The 15,585-nt window shown below is 47.8% G+C and overlaps 6 protein-coding genes across 6 annotated transcripts; 3 read left to right on the top strand and 3 right to left on the bottom strand.

The window, feature by feature from the left end:
• Positions 1 to 404: 404 nt before the first annotated feature.
• Positions 405 to 2,180, bottom strand: AKAW2_11762A (FAD-dependent oxidoreductase; the record flags this gene model as incomplete). Its single annotated transcript, XM_041684282.1, has 1 exon — positions 405 to 2,180. One exon carries the CDS (start codon positions 2,178 to 2,180, stop codon positions 405 to 407), a length of 1,776 nt encoding a protein of 591 aa, XP_041538482.1.
• A 2,857-nt stretch (positions 2,181 to 5,037) lies between these two features.
• On the top strand, positions 5,038 to 7,401 carry AKAW2_11763S (uncharacterized protein; the record flags this gene model as incomplete). The annotated part of the gene is made up of 3 exons (XM_041684283.1): positions 5,038 to 5,101; positions 5,162 to 7,256; positions 7,320 to 7,401. 3 exons carry the CDS (start codon positions 5,038 to 5,040, stop codon positions 7,399 to 7,401), a joined length of 2,241 nt encoding a protein of 746 aa, XP_041538483.1.
• Positions 7,402 to 8,614: 1,213 nt separating this feature from the next.
• On the bottom strand, positions 8,615 to 9,391 carry AKAW2_11764A (uncharacterized protein; the record flags this gene model as incomplete). Its single annotated transcript, XM_041684284.1, has 3 exons — positions 8,615 to 8,662; positions 8,719 to 9,213; positions 9,260 to 9,391. 3 exons carry the CDS (start codon positions 9,389 to 9,391, stop codon positions 8,615 to 8,617), a joined length of 675 nt encoding a protein of 224 aa, XP_041538484.1.
• A 936-nt stretch (positions 9,392 to 10,327) lies between these two features.
• AKAW2_11765A (uncharacterized protein) lies at positions 10,328 to 11,410 on the bottom strand (the record flags this gene model as incomplete). The annotated part of the gene is made up of 1 exon (XM_041684285.1): positions 10,328 to 11,410. The coding sequence occupies one exon, from the start codon at positions 11,408 to 11,410 to the stop codon at positions 10,328 to 10,330; it is 1,083 nt and encodes a 360-aa protein (XP_041538485.1).
• A 633-nt stretch (positions 11,411 to 12,043) lies between these two features.
• AKAW2_11766S (uncharacterized protein) lies at positions 12,044 to 14,155 on the top strand (the record flags this gene model as incomplete). Its single annotated transcript, XM_041684286.1, has 1 exon — positions 12,044 to 14,155. The coding sequence occupies one exon, from the start codon at positions 12,044 to 12,046 to the stop codon at positions 14,153 to 14,155; it is 2,112 nt and encodes a 703-aa protein (XP_041538486.1).
• Positions 14,156 to 14,272: 117 nt separating this feature from the next.
• On the top strand, positions 14,273 to 15,373 carry AKAW2_11767S (uncharacterized protein; the record flags this gene model as incomplete). The annotated part of the gene is made up of 1 exon (XM_041684287.1): positions 14,273 to 15,373. One exon carries the CDS (start codon positions 14,273 to 14,275, stop codon positions 15,371 to 15,373), a length of 1,101 nt encoding a protein of 366 aa, XP_041538487.1.
• Between the last annotated feature and the right edge of the window lie 212 nt (positions 15,374 to 15,585).

The following is a 15,585-nucleotide window of genomic DNA, read 5'->3' on the forward strand; positions in this document are numbered from 1 at the left end:
CATGGAAAACTGTAAACTTTTTGACCGCTTTGGGCAAGGTGGCAGAAAATAGTCGGCGCTACTAAGTCCATACTAGTAACTACTGCGCTCTGCTTTTGGGAGGCTTAATCCAGAACTTACATACATCGATGTGCTAAGATCAGTAACTATGTCGAATGTGATGCTCGTAGCCTTTTGTCTCCGGTCTTCTAGGTGTTAGAACGCAGTAGCCTACTTCACGAAGGTGATACTGTTCTTTACGGATAGCAATGTTCTAGTTTTGATTCTAAAATTATCTTGGGCGCTGTCTGAGAATATATCACAATAAATCACTAATAATCACGAAATAGCTGATATCACTGGAACCTCTGGTAATCACAATTGTTTACTCCGAGTAGCTCTAGAGAGCAGGAATCTAAGCATATTTATGACTTTAATCTAGCAAAAAGGCCGAGAATGTATCGCTTCAAAGACATTGCAGAACAACGCCCACTTTGAAGACTGCCGCATCCCAAATCGCTTACTGACTCCGCGGGTGCATCTTGAGAGAATGGCTTCTCAATCTGCGTGGTATCATCTTGAAGGAAATCATTCTTCTCGTCCAATTCCCCCTTATGGGCCGCAACACTGCGTGATGGCACAGTATGTATTTCTGGATGGTCGCTCCTGGGCTTTCGAATACTCTGCTGAAACTCGAAGAAATCTTCAGGGTCATAGATTTTCTTCAGCTGCCGGAGCCTTTCATAGTTGGTATCGTAATATGCATCCCACCAGCCCGTCAATGTATCGTCGATGAAGTTCACATACGCCGCTTTCCCTCCAATGGCATATTTCGTTAGCTCGTCCCGGAGTCTTTGGACTTCTGCAACCATTTCATTCTCCTTCTCTTCATTGCTCCAGCTTGCTTTCATCGAAAGTGCATACTCCCCGGTGCGCCATGGAAAGGCTGTTTCGTCCGGCTTCTTTTGGCTTGTTTGTTGCCCAATATGATCCCAAAGAACGTGACACCCGCCGTTTTCGCTTTCCAGCTCATGCTCCTTTTTTGATACCATCCAATCCGTGATAAAATTGACAACGTGTTCTGTCATTCTACCCTTTTCAATGATAACAGAGGAGTGGTGTTGATGGACTTGAGAATGGTTGGCAAACGCCTCACCTCCAACTTCCCAGTCATAGAAGTTCATCTCCTTGAGTGTATTCACATCAGGTTCGCCACGCAGAACCTTGGCCAACTCACTGTCGCAATCATTCTTTCCGCCGTTGTACATGATCGTAATCTCTGCCCAGAGCCTTTTCTCCTTGGTCTCGCGGTCTCTCCGGTATCGCCAAAGCGCGTCGCCGCATAGCGCTGGGGGCAGGGGGGTTTGATCCCAGTTTATCATGGTGTCAATGAATTTCTTCCTTGACTTCATGTCTCCGACTGACCATCCTAGTGTACCACAAGTCACCATTCCTTCGGGATGATTGAGCGTATGGACCTTCAAGAAGAATCCTGTTGCGACGCCAAAATTACCGCCCCCACCACCACGAAGAGCCCAGAAGAGATCTGGATGGTTTTCTGCGCTGACGATATCCAATTCTCCATTTGCTTTGACGATCTCTATCGCTTCGATGCTGTCGATACCCAGCCCGTACGAGCGAGAAAATGGGCTTATACCACCTCCAAGTAAGAAACCACTCACGCCGACTGTTGGACACTGGCCACCCACGACGATAAGACGAGGATCTTTATCATGTAGCTCCCTGTATACGTCACTCCACAGAGCTCCACCAGACACATATAGTATGTCCTCATTAGGGTGGATGACTACTTTGTTCAACATCCGCATATCGAGAACAATACCATTGTCGTTCAAACAATGCGCAGCGTTCGAGTGTCCACCACTTCGGATGGTCAACTTCAACCTTTCTTGGACGCAGAATCGGACTGTTGCCACGACATCCCATGCCGTTACTGCATGCACAACAGCAGCCGGTCTCTTCAGGCTGTAGCGGAGATTTCTAACCCACACTGAGTATCTGTAGCCCTGTGACCCGGGAAACAGCACCGAACCTCGGTGTAGCCTTGACAAAAGGGGTACGATTTTTCTGCGAGCTTCATCTGCTTCAATTTGGGCAGCGTCGTCTTCAAGCAGTGCAATATCCACTTGATGCTGAATTTCGGGGTCTTTCCATCGAGGAGGGGTTCTGATGTCTCTCATAACGATCGCCTTCTTGTACACGTCTCGGGCTGCAGATTTCCAGCGAAAAACTGGCGGTCAAAAAGTTTCGAAACGCGATCTGAAGGCAACGTTCTGTGAATCGTAATCTTCGATAATATTGATCTGAAGAATGAATAGAAAAGATAGAATACCATTTTCAGAGAACAAGACCCACGGATACGCCTTTATATATCTGTCGGGTGTTGCTGCAAACAGTGAGAAGGATAGGGTGATAATGTTCGAACCCTCATAGAAGAAAATTCACTTACAAAGTCAGGTAGACTCATTGGGGAAAAGCCAATGACGAAACCAGTGGCTCATGTTGTCATTGGATTGGTTTTCATTTGAACTATTCCTCATCATCCCACTCTGCATAGTGTGCTGTTGGGAGACATTGCTACGTGTAAAGCCTTGATGTCTTCTATAGTACATGTTTTCCGTACGTGGTCTCCGGTCGCCCGCTCCTTGGGACGTTCTACCGGGTTGGTATCGGTAAGTGCCCTGTAAGAATCGCTAGTCATCTTGGTATTACGTTGCAACCTCCAGTCGGAGTCTTGAATTATTTGTACCGAATATGGTAGGCTAAATCCAGCGATGCGTGCTTGATAGTGTCAAGAGCTATATTCGAAAGCTTGATTTATTGAAGCAAAGTTGGAGTATGATGTAGATGATGCAAAGCCCACCATTGTGCTAGCCAAGGTAGTTCAGAGCGGCATTTGAGGTGTCTGGTGCAACATTCGACTCTGGCCTATCAGTCCCAACCTAAGCACATCCAGCTATCGACGAGATGGACATAAACTTTCCGCTTGGCCGTAGAGAGGAGAGTATTGCCCGATCAAGCAGTAGCGCTGCTATACCAACGACGATGAAATGCTTCATCATAGCCCATTTTGGTATCTTGCAGGAGACTTCGCAACTGGTAGCCCGGCGTTGAGATAATCACAGGACAAAATCCCATACTTGCTTCGAGCTGCCCAAGAGCCACTGAGGGGGCGTTATCTCCTAACCGATCAACTGTGACGAAGATCGAAAGGAACTGAAGCTCCGCGCTAAATGTTCCACCGCCACGAACTGCTGCGATCACGATCCGATTGGCCCGGTAGTGTACTTCCTCTACCAATGCTCTCCCGATGACTGCTTGCAGATCACTAGTGTCTTAAGTAGTTATATCTAGGATGGGTTTACGTCATAGTGTTCTACAACATGCGCTGAGAACACAAGAGGCTAATGCAAGTGATGGAATGGCCACCAGGATTTGTCTCGGTGACAAGGCAGGCCAACTTGCCCCTCGGTGTAGGCATTGCTGACTTTGTGATGAAAGGTGCCCTAGGAGAATTATTCGGGAGCACATGATTCCTATGCAGTTCGCATCGTGCAAATGCTTTCATCGCTTAGCGGCCCACTATCCCCCTGTGCATGTCAGTACTAATCGCATCTGTGGGATTAACAACGACATACCAAGTTATATGAAGGACTAGTATATGCCATCTAGAAGAATTTCCTATGCATATCTTCGCACAATAACCGCTATCTGAGTACGATACCTCGCAACATGGGTACTGAAAACGGGGGAACTCGTAACGATAAGCCAAGCTTGCATGACTCGGTCGGGTAAAAAGTCATGTTAAAGGCCAGACTGCAGACTCCACGTGTTAGGGTGCATTGTTTACTTCGCTTCTGATTGCTGCAGGCAGCACCCGTTCCTCGCAGAACCTTCCTGTTTAGGAAGGCTCTGCAGAATCAAGAACTCCTTTTCCTCTATCAGCTTTTCCAGCTTGCAGAATACCAAGATTAAAGTAAACTCGATACTTCTATAGGTTAGGTCATGCCATCTATAATTTAGTTTAGCTCAAACATGAAGAGGGTTGATCATTTCATAACACTCTACGAGTTCCTTACGCTATGCTTGGTGCTTATAATGCTCAAGGCTAGGTTGAACAAGCTACTCGATGTGACCGGCGACGTCTATCTCCACTGGCAGGATACCGAGGCTATTTGCCCAATTGACTTCGAGCTACAATGGCGTTTTCCAACAACGATATTCCGGATTCGCTGCTGGCGAAGGCAAAGTTGTAGGCCCTTGAGTCTATTCCGTTGCATGGGTCCGCGAGAGACTCTATACTGTCACTTTTTATGAGAAAAAAAGCCTTGTCTGAGAAGCAACCCGGAAGCGACTTACCCCATGCCAAAAGACCCTAGTGAAATTGAAATGTTGGTTGCATTTGACAATAATATCGACCTACGAGAAATGATGGAATCGCGTACGCCGAGGCCATAGTGGGGTACAGCCCTATTCCCTCTATTATGATAATCATTCTTATTATGGTTATATTTATGATGGTTTCCAATTTCCCCGCTAGGGGTTAGGGCGTTAACATCAGTCGTACTTATATCTTCCAGCGGTAAGCCAACTGCGTGACTTGAGCCACAATGCTTAAACTGTAATGGGGATGAACACACTTCTCGTCCTATTTGACACATTGTTTGATGGCTGTACTCCTGATCTATACTGACATTGGAAAGTTTGGGGAAACTATAGTCGAGGATGTTCTATTTCCCTCCAGCAGATGGCGAAGGTCAGCCGCGAAGCTGTTAAACGCCCGCGATTCTGCGATTTGTACTCGACTCTAGGCCAATCATAAGTCACTCTTATCCAACTTCAACTAACCGCCCTGTGTATCCAGCCAACAAAAGTATCCATGTCCGGTGAGTTGGCTCGACCGGTCTGATATTGATCCGACTCGCAGCCTCGTGTTACCCCGCTCCGAAGTATCAGTCCACAGCTGTATCTTTGAAAATATCAAGTTATTGCCTGCTGCGCTGCGTCAAAGTACAAGACTGCCTTAACATCGACAAGATGAGATTATCATGTGCGCTTTTCATGCTGCTGGCTGTTGGCGTATATAGTGCCGACCTTGGAGGTAAGTGCTCCCGATGTTTGTCCACATCTTTGCCACTAAAATCAGGACGTACTGCAAAAGCGCTTTCAACCGCCGCTCCCGATCAAGACGGACAGGATCTTTTCCTAATTCCCCAAAACAACTATAATGGCTGGGTAAATCCTGAAGATCTCAGACCCATGCCACAATGCATAGCGCAGCAAGATCAGTCGACCTGGCTGGAAATCTTGACAAAGTGTACTGCCAAACGGTGCACATCCCATTTCGGCTTCATTTGCACCCATCACCAATGGTTGACCCATCTCGGCTGTCTCAGCGTTGCATTCTCCTCAGATGTTATCGCAAGGTATCTCCCCTACTGTGGCAGATCGATACTCGCCAAAGCGCAATTGTATTCATGGATTCGTGACATTACGGGTAGAGAGTGGCTTGTCGAGGTCGGCGACACGAATGAGCTCCAGAACCTTTCCCCAGCCTCACTAGCCGAGGGGTACTCAACTGTGGACGTTCTCAAGAAGGCGCCAGGATGCCTCACCGGCTCAGTCTGTTCATTTTCAAGGGAGCCTTTCCAGCGGGTAATGGCTTCCTGTCGCTTTACAAGCGCAAGTCATCACACAGGAAATGCTGCCCGGCCCTGGGAATATAACGAGCCCGTGCGATCCATTATCGCTCTTGATTCAGAGACAGTTGGCTATGACCTTGTCCAGCAGCACATAAAGGATGGCTACTACTTTGACAAGGATTGCTTCTGCAGCTCCTTCGCTGTAGATTTCGAAGAAGAGCCTTGTTCAGATTCAGAACGATTGGACTGGACGAAACAGCGCCTGTGGCTCAATGCAACCTGTGGTTCAAAGTCCTTACCTGATAACTGGACGGATGCACTTCTAACTACACAATTCGCCTTTATTGCGCTTGAGGGTTGGAGCTGGCCCAAGTGCGTCATGGATATGCCAAAGAAGGTCACTGATCTTACAGATCAATGTGCAGCCGATGCGTGTAAGCTCGATTCTAGCGGATACTGCCAAGTCACACGGGCAGTTGACAGGAAATGCTTTTGCCAACATATCAGCTATGATTCCTGTGAGGGTTCGTGCCAGATATTCGAAACCCGGATAGACTATATCAGATGGCTCCACGATCTTTGTGGTGGGATTCAGGACTGGCAAGGTCTACCAAATAACTGGCGTCAGCTATCTGAGCCCACCTTGACCGAGATGATACCATGGCAATGGGCTCTCAAGCCCTCCATGGCACCGGATACTACCCCTATTACTCAGCCTGGAGACAACAAAGCAACCGAAGCATGTCCCTCGAATCAGTGGAAATTTGGAAGCTTTGCTATTATAAACATAGCTACTTTCATCGCATTGCTTCTCTGTCAGAGGAAACGCATGCTTCAAAGCAAAAACGTCAATTCAGTAGAACACTCACAGCCAATTTATTGGGCTTTCAAGGGCATTCTCCTTGCCACTATCCAGGTCTTTGCCAACTTGTTCATTTCTGTGCTGGTCCAGAAAGTTCCGGGCTATGGAGAGGTTCCCATATTCCAACTGATGCTTCTCTGGTGTTCAATGCCTCGCCTTTCATGGCTGATGATGTTCTTACTTGGTCTACAACAATTTGGGCCAAAGAGCCTGTCCGCAGCTGCGTCTCTATTATTTGCGGAAATACTCCTTCAGCTCCTATCCGCATATTACATACTCATAACAGTCTATTATGGCTGGGAACACAACTTCTACCTCGGCACTGTAGAAATATGGGTACCTACAAAAATCATGTACGCCGGAGCACTTATGTGGCTATTAACCGTTATCATGGCATTTGCTGTATCAATTCGGGCGATGCGCAAGATGGAAAAGTCCAGTGTATCCGTTTTCACGTCTCTGAATATTTCCGAAGAAGGAATGCCGCCAATAAAAGAATATCACAACATACAAACGGGAAGGATGTTTCATCCCGCGACCGGAAGGCCAAGGGCCCCAGAAGAAGCACCATTAATAAGGGATCAAAGCAATCGCACAAGCTATGACCCTATTCTCGTCCAGCCTCGCCTGATCTCGCTACCCCACAGGCCACGGCTTGCGGAATTGTATGCGGCTACTACGAGTTTCTTGCTTTTTCTTTGGATTGCACAATTGCTCTTCTGGGGTGGATTTATTGGTCTGAGTTCTGAAGAGTACGTATTTCCCGCATGCGCAATGCAAATTGCGGTCCACATCGACTCACAAGCCGTGCTTAGGTTCTGCCCCCCAATACTCGGAGTCCTCACAGCTGTGTGGATGACTTCCTCGCTGGTGGGCACTATTATTGCTTTTTCTTAGGTTTTCTTATTTGGATGAAGTAATGTGCCTTTCTTTCTTCCGCTCCAAGCAGTTTGAACATTTTCGTGTCTTATATGTAGGCTGAATTTTCATGCTACGTAAGCGTGATGAGACCGTCCGGGTCAAGTGAAGGGCTTGTCAAGTCTAATAGAACGGCTGTTGACCGTTGCTTCTGTGTTTACGAGCTACCAGATGTCGAACCATTGACTTCGTTCCTCCCATTCGTTTCGATTTATGATTTCGTCCACGCAGACCCTCTGTAGATTTCATCAGTACAGACCTCCTATATTGGGAAGAGAATCACCTTCATAAGCCTGCGAGAATATGCATCTCCAATAAGCTTCCAATGAGAGCCTTCCTGTCATATTACAAAGCATCCAGGGCTTCCGGAAAGGATGCCAAGGAAGTCGCCAGCCCGAGTGTTAGGCACGCCCATTTTAATCAACCCATTGACTGTTGTGAAAAACCGGCGGTTTAATTAATGAGCGGCCCATGCTTTTCAGGTATCTTGGAGAAAATTGCTCCCTGCCACTTGCTGACGCTGATTTGCACCAATCAACATACTCTCGATACTCTGAGGCGAGGGTCTCGTCAGCATCAAGGTCGAGACAAAGTCCGTTCATCCCATAGATAATGCGCAGACCATTTGGAAGCTGACACAGCACACCTACGTAGAAGATCAAGGTGATCTTCCAGCAGCCTTGCGCAAGCATCATGGTACGCCCCGTCCCGTGGCGGGGATATGGACATGCAATGCTTGACTAGTATGCATGAGTTCATGCATGTCGCAGATCCCGCTTATACCCTTCTGTCTGCTTATTGGATATATGTCGAGGCCACTCGCGGGTACTCTCGGGTGGTGAAGTGTACTGTCATTCCTTTCGTTATAGTTCACTGGCCAGATTCTTTCGACTCAACAGGTCTAGACCTTTTGTTCAAATGGCGTGATAAGATATCCTACTTGCCAGATAGGATCCTGTGTAAGTTGGTAATATATGTCAAAATCCGGTGTTTCTGCTAGTCTAGCGAGAGATGATAGTTGCTACCATTACCGGTTCACTCTATATTGATCAGCCAGCGTAACTAGACACCGCCTGCCTATCATCTACAAACATAACAGGAACGGGTCTTTCTTTGCATGTAAAAGTTGTTGTCCACTAATCTAGCATGTACTGACCAAAAGCAGGCTTTTGGAGCTTCGGTAGCGCCATATTCAATAAAACTTCGTATTCGGGGGAAGACCTTGTTTTTGGTCCTCTTGCTAGGAAGGACGTTAGAGCCTGAAGACTTAAGAAGAAGGATTCAGATGTAACAAACCAATGCTTTTCCGCAGCCGACAACAAGCTCCTCTTCATATTTACTGTACTTTTCTTCCTCAGGCCCCGTACTGTTGAAGGTCGTTGAAACGTCAAAGTCAACCCATACCAGCCTCTTTTTGCTTCCTCCCTCTGATAGTAGAATATTCTTGGGGTATATATCCCTGTGGTGAACATGGGCATTGTGTATTTCTTTCATGCCTTCAATTGCTGTGTTATAAAGAGCAGTTGAATAATTCACACAGTTCAGGCTTTCCGCCGCTGGAAGGTACTCAAGGAGAATCGCACTAGGATGCAATTTGTCATGAGTGAAATGCCGTAGGGCAGGCTGAAATGTTGATGGATCGAGCCGATCGATATACCCATAGAAATATGGAACAAATCCGCGGTCACACACGCCATGACGGAGCAGGTTCATGTAGGCTTTAAGTTCACAGCGATATCTATTCAAGTCTCGCCCCCGCTCCGTGAGCCCGGGATCCCCATTATCGTGATACTGAGCCATTAGTGACGTTAAGGTGGAGGAAGCAATCTCTACTTACAAGTTTCAGGGCGTATGTTACGTTGTCATATGTTATCTCAAAAATTGAGGAAGCTGGAGAGCCTGAGATCTCTCTCATGAATTGTATGTTTGTGTTCTCGGGGTTCAATCGACAACTGTTCGCCAATTGCATGGTGACTGTACGTATTCCTTCAACTGGGAAGTTTCATTTCAGGGGTGGTAACTATACTAATGTAGTTTACGAAAGAATATTGCTGATCATATCATGTGATAACGATAGTCACCTGATGCTGGGTGAAAAGATAACTTCGGATCTATCTGCACCCTCTGCACTTGTGTGGATCCTCGACCGCGGAACGTTCATGTCAAACTCTTGTGACATTCCAATATTTTCAACTGTATAATGAGTCAGAATTTCTGCAGTACATTTCTGTTACGTTCCCAGCAATACCAGTTAGCAGTACTGTATTATCTTGGAATATCTCTAGTTCCTGATATGGTGCCGATGATATTACCCAAGTTCTGTCTTGGACAGACTTCCATTGCTTCACAATCTTTCGGCACTATGGTCTTATATTGAATCCAAGACAAATCCGCCGTATTATATTCTTATCTCCATCTGCTGTTGTAAGAGATAAACCCCACTCTCTTGGCGACAAAAGGAATGAATAGATATCACATACTCTGTGTGAATTTAAATAGTTCTTCTTCTCATCCACACTGTCCTCTGACCTTAGCATTTCTTGCCAATGGTCATGGCTGTAAGTGACGTTGCGGAATATCGTCCCCTAGATCTCAGATATTGATTGATAAGAGACGTTGTCTTTTGACACACAAACTGTCTTTTCCCTCTTCCATCCATATAGGCCCAAGATGAAGCTTCCATGGGCACTTCCCCTCCATACCAAGAACAGAAACCAATAAACTAATGTAATTATCAATCTAAAGGATAATTCGAGGTCTTTTCCATCATTACTCATCACCAGAGAAGTTGCGTTCGCCGTTCGACTTGACCACTATGTCACCAGTCTAGTTTCAAAGACAACCTATTTCCCTACATAACCCAGTAAGAGAGAAGACTATGCGTAGCGGGATCTCTCATGCGACATCACATCGTGACGGCATGTATCCCCTCGACCGTACCTGCCTTCCGACGCACGCCCCCCTGGCTTCCTGACGCGCTGGCCGACGAAGCCGAACCTCCTCGAGCTTCCACATCCGAATCAAAGTAGTCCTCCGAGTTTATCAAGCCTAATCGCAGCGCCCAGCCCCTCTTTCCTCCATGCTCCGCGATAAGCTCCTCAGCCATAACCAAGCGTCTGTGATACTCACGAGGCTTCCCCTTTACCTCCAGGACGTTCCCATGCATTTGCAATTTGGTAGTGAACTGATTAGCCACAGCTAACAGACCAGCTGAGACAATCAGTAGCAAGATTAAGAGAAGCTTTCCAAATTGGGTCGCGTTACTGGCAAGAGCGGCATCGAGATATGTGAGCACTGTGGCAATAGCGGCAACCCAGCTCTCATAGGGCTCCATCTCGCGGAGCCACTGGCCCGCCGTGACGGCTTTTACATCGTCGATGGCACCCTGGATACGCACCCATCGGTCTTGGCTCAGAAGAACGAGCAGATCACTCCGGCCCGTCTCGGATGCGCCAATCCAGCCCAACCGGCTGCGAAGACGGATTAAGACCACGTTCAAGGCGCGCGCGAGAATCATAATCAGGATCACAAACAGACCCCACCAATCCTTCATTAGGATTAGGCAGACTAGAACGGCGATGGTCAGAGAGGCAGCTATCGCGTATGTTAGGATGGAGATTATGTTGGCATTGGCCGTGATAAACAGAATATTCGCGGCCCGTCCCGCCCAGCTCATGTGGTTGTCAATATTGACGACTTCGACGGTGGTGAGATGAGCTGTCTTGCTGATCTTCTGGAGGTAGTGCACCGTGGCTGGGTTCTCAATACGAAACACATAGCCGCTGGTCATCGCGGCGGCGGCCGGGTATTCGCCCTTGTTGAGATTAGAGGCATGCTGCTGAAGGTGCAAGCCCGGGCAGAGAATGAGACAGTCTAGGAGGGCGGCCGTTCCAGTAATAACTGTGCGTTGGGAGACAGTCGAAAGGTCAGCAATGGCGACCACTCCAGCGAGGTCGAGGGAGAAATCGGGAAGCTTGGGATGCAGCATTGGTGCGAGGTCCTGCTTGCGATGGAGAGGTTGACTTGGTTGCGGGCTTCCTCGTGGTAGGGGAAGAAGATGAAGCGGAGGGCGAACGTATTCTAGGGGATTCTCTCATTCCTACTGACATAGTGTGAAGTTCCGACATACAGGTCGGCGACCTCAGCTGGGTGGGGGTTCTTGCTGGTGGGGGCTGACGTGGCGACGGGGTTGGGAAGATAACAGGGGATGTCCAGGCAGTGCACAGCGACGAGCAGCGAGTCAGATAGTCCAAAGCGAGATGTTTGCTAGCCTTGAGGATGAGGAGGAAAAGAAAAGCAAGAAAATGGGGCCGATGATTGGCTCCATATATGTAGCTGCATATGCAAGTTGAAGCCCTAGTGTCGGGGAGCTGAAGTCTTGCCCACCAGGCACGAACATGTTGCCGGAGGAGTTCGTTCCGGGCACGCCATCTTGTACGCAAGCAAGTACCGCGATGAAGCCCGAATACCCCGAGCCCGAATAAGGAATAACAGGTGCCGGTTTAGCTCTGCTTATAAAGTTGGTCCGTATGCTCAAGAGATTCTCCGGAGTAGATATGGCTCCGCTATTAGTCTCGGTACTTTACAAACATCGCCTCTGGAACGTCTCGACTGATGCACCATGAGTTTCCGCAGATCTTCCAGGTATACGTGGAAACGTCAACTCGCTGGCTTGAAGGAGGAAGAAAGTGGGGATGAGTCTGATGACTCCTTGAATTCCACCATTTCGAAAAATCCGAGGGACCGTGAGATCTCTTTACTGATCAAACGTTCGGATTCTTGTATTTCGCAAGCCACCGATATAATCGCCAAGAACGAAATCTCTCAAGATGACCAAGGTTGTTCAGACAGTGCTTCGAGCCCTATCAAACTGAACGATGGTGGCCTTCCATATAAGCCCGAAATGCGAAACCTAGCTCCTGGTCGACTTGCATTTAGAAAGGCCGACGATGCATTCTGTCAGGAGCAGCAGCTATGGAGAAGTATCATAGAATCAGATAGTCACCGAGCTACTTTCGAAGAGCTGCGCTGGGCAATCCGCTTGGGGGGTTGGAAGAATGACAACCCACAAAAAAAGCTCACCGAGCTGATCAAAACCCGATCGGAGGAAATCAAGAAAACTAAAGCCAAAATTGAGGAGATCACAGAGGCTAAGAACCTGCTTTCTAAGACAATCGAAGCCTGTGAGTCACAGGTGAACGAAGCCGACGCTAGTATGCGCAAACTCCAACTCCCAAGGATTGAGGAGGATGCCAGGAAAAAAAAATCGGAGATGGAGAAAGCCACCGAAGAGTACCTAGGTGGAATGTCAGATCTCGCGTACTACGAGGAAGAGCAAGAATGGTCGAAGCAAAACTTGGAATACCTGAATGGCAGAATGGAGGTCAGGTCTGGTCAAGTAGAGGAAGCCGCAAATGACGAAGGCAACACGACTGACGACGTTGAATCTCTTGTTTCTAAGGGGAAAGATAGAGTTGAGGGCGCCACGAAGGAAGAGGTCCTGGAATTTTTGCATGATCCTGCAGCAGAAGACGCGGAGCAGAGTACAAATGGACAAAAGCAAGGGGGTGATGCAAACTCCCAAGACGAGAAGAATGAAGAAGAGAAGGAGGAAGAAAATGAAGTGGAGGAGAATGAGGAGAGGGAGGAGAGGGAAGAGAAGGGGGATGTGGAGGACGGCGGTGTATTGGAGAAGGATGCACGACTGATCGCATCTGATATAGAACAAACAAAGCGTTACTTGGATCATATTGGGGAATATCTTGAAAAGCAAAAAAAAAAAAATGAGAGATTGGAAAAACGTCGTGACGAAGCTTGGCATGAATACCAGAAACTGAGTAAGGAGAGTGCAATGACGAGAAGGAAAGCAGACGAATTGGCCCAGAATTTGACGACTTTCCGTGGGAAACTAGACAACCTGGGAGAGAAAAGGAGACAGCTGGAGAAATTTGAGGAGCAGCAGAGACAGTATGTCGACAAGCTCGAGAATGAAGCAGGATTAGCCAAGAAGAAACAAGGAATTCTGGACCGTGTGGTGAGCAGCATTGAAGAAAAAGTGCAGAAAGAAATTGTCGACCATTTTTCGGAGCCTGAACCCATTGCCAGCACACGATCCAACACACGATCCAGCACAGATTCTGACGCGGAAGACAGTCTGCGTCGACGCGTTGAAGATCACCTTTCGAAGACCAAACTGATAAGATATCTCGACACTAAACAGGACGAAGCCCTCGCTGCTCTCAGGACGGAAGTTAAACAAAATTCCGTTCTGAACTTAGCTGACGATGAAATCGACGAACTGCTTAAGGTTAACTGTGCCTTGTTTGTGGCCCAGCCACTTGACAGATCGAAGAGTGCAAAGGGAGATATCTATATGGACCTCAAAGAACGTGAGTTCCGGCTGCTGGTCCTGTGTAAGGCACCCAACAAATACCACCCGCTCATTGCCCGTCTTCGAAAGGACATTTTCCAAGAGAAGACATCTGACGCGGAGAGACCCGACGAGGAGGGAGGCTACGCAGCGCTTTCCTACTCTTGGGGTGATGGATCAGCGAACCGCCCCATTTACTTGCTCCCCGATGGGAAAGACCGAATTGAGGATTCATTTTCCCTGCTAATCCGGGAAAACCTCTTCTGTGCATTACACCGATTGCGGAGGGAAGACAAGAATGTGACCCTGTGGGTGGATGCCCTGTGCATTGACCAGGAAAATACCGCAGAGAAAACCAGTTAGCTCGGGTGCATGCCTGACATTTATAGTCAGGCCAGTATGGTCTGTATATGGCTGGGTGAAAGTGACAATGAAAGAAGAAGTGATAAGGCGATGGATTTCATCCCACAGCTGGTAGACATGGCGACTTTGGACGCCAACACTGACGCCAAGGATCGTCCTCGGCAGTGGGCGGCTCTTTCCGAGCTCACACGGGATCCCTGGTTTGCTAGACGATGGATTGTCCAAGAGATCTCACTTGCGAATAGGGCCGTTGTATATTGTGGTGAGAAGATGGTTCATTGGGATGTGCTGGTCGATGCTATTGCCCTTCTGGTGGCCGACGAAGAGCGAGTCAGAGCCTTGTTCGACCCTTCAGAGTGGCGATATGGGCGCAATACCCTAGGGGAGATTCAATTTTCGAGCGCAAACGTCCTTCTTGAGGTGATAAGTAGCCTGTTTCCAACGACCGAGGACCGAAGCAAACACAAACCATTGAAAAGTTTGGAATACCTCGTAACAACTCTCCAAACCTTCGATGCCAGCGACCCACGCGATTTGATATATGCCCTAGTCCATATTTCGCGCGACTATTCAGAAGGGAGGATCACAATGGGTCCCCAGCCTACGGAAAAGCAGCGAACCCCTGGAGAGGTGCATCAGCCTTCAGAGAAGGAGCAAGGCCCTGAAGAAGAGGTGCACCAGCTTACAGAGAAGCAGCAAAGCCCTCAAGATCTGCAGTGGATCCCGCCCAAGTTACATATAGATTATGGGACACCTATCCCTATCGTTTTCAAGCAGTTCACTCAGTATTGTGTGGAAGCATCCGGCTCGCTAGACATTATATGTCGCCCGTGGGCAAAACTGCCCAAGCTTGAGGAACGCTCCCTGCTCAGCTCTTCTGAAGAGTACCTGAACAACAGTCCACTTCCAAGCTGGGTTCCTCTGCTGGAGAATGAAGAATTTGGTGGTCCTGGACAGTCCCACAAAGGTCGAAAGAATGGGTCGGACTCAAAAAGAACGGAAGACTGGTTTGGTATTTGCCCAAAGAATACAGCCATCAAGGACAATGTTTGTATTCTGTTCGGGTGTAGTGTTCCGGTTATTTTGCGTCCAGTGGGGAAAGACGCCTATAAGCTAGTTGGGGAAGCATATGTACATGGCGCAATGAGCGGGGAGGTGGTCAGAAATATGGAGAAAGAAGCGTTGGAGAGGTCGACTAGAATATTTGACATCAGATGAGCCAGATCGCGTCCAATTACTAAGAAGCTGGTCCTTTTTCATTTCGGGGTTTTGGAATATTTGATATTGTTTTATCACTGTTATTACCAGAAATAGATACAAATATCTTAGGTCTTGAGAATTCACGGATTCCACGCCACACCATATTATAAGCAATCTATTATCAGCAAGCGAGGTTCCTAGAAGATCTCATATTGTGCAAATCATCTCTC

This window comes from Aspergillus luchuensis, chromosome 1 (genome assembly GCF_016861625.1).
Source record: "Aspergillus luchuensis IFO 4308 DNA, chromosome 1, nearly complete sequence".
In the NCBI taxonomy this organism is placed as follows: Eukaryota; Fungi; Ascomycota; class Eurotiomycetes; order Eurotiales; family Aspergillaceae; genus Aspergillus; species Aspergillus luchuensis.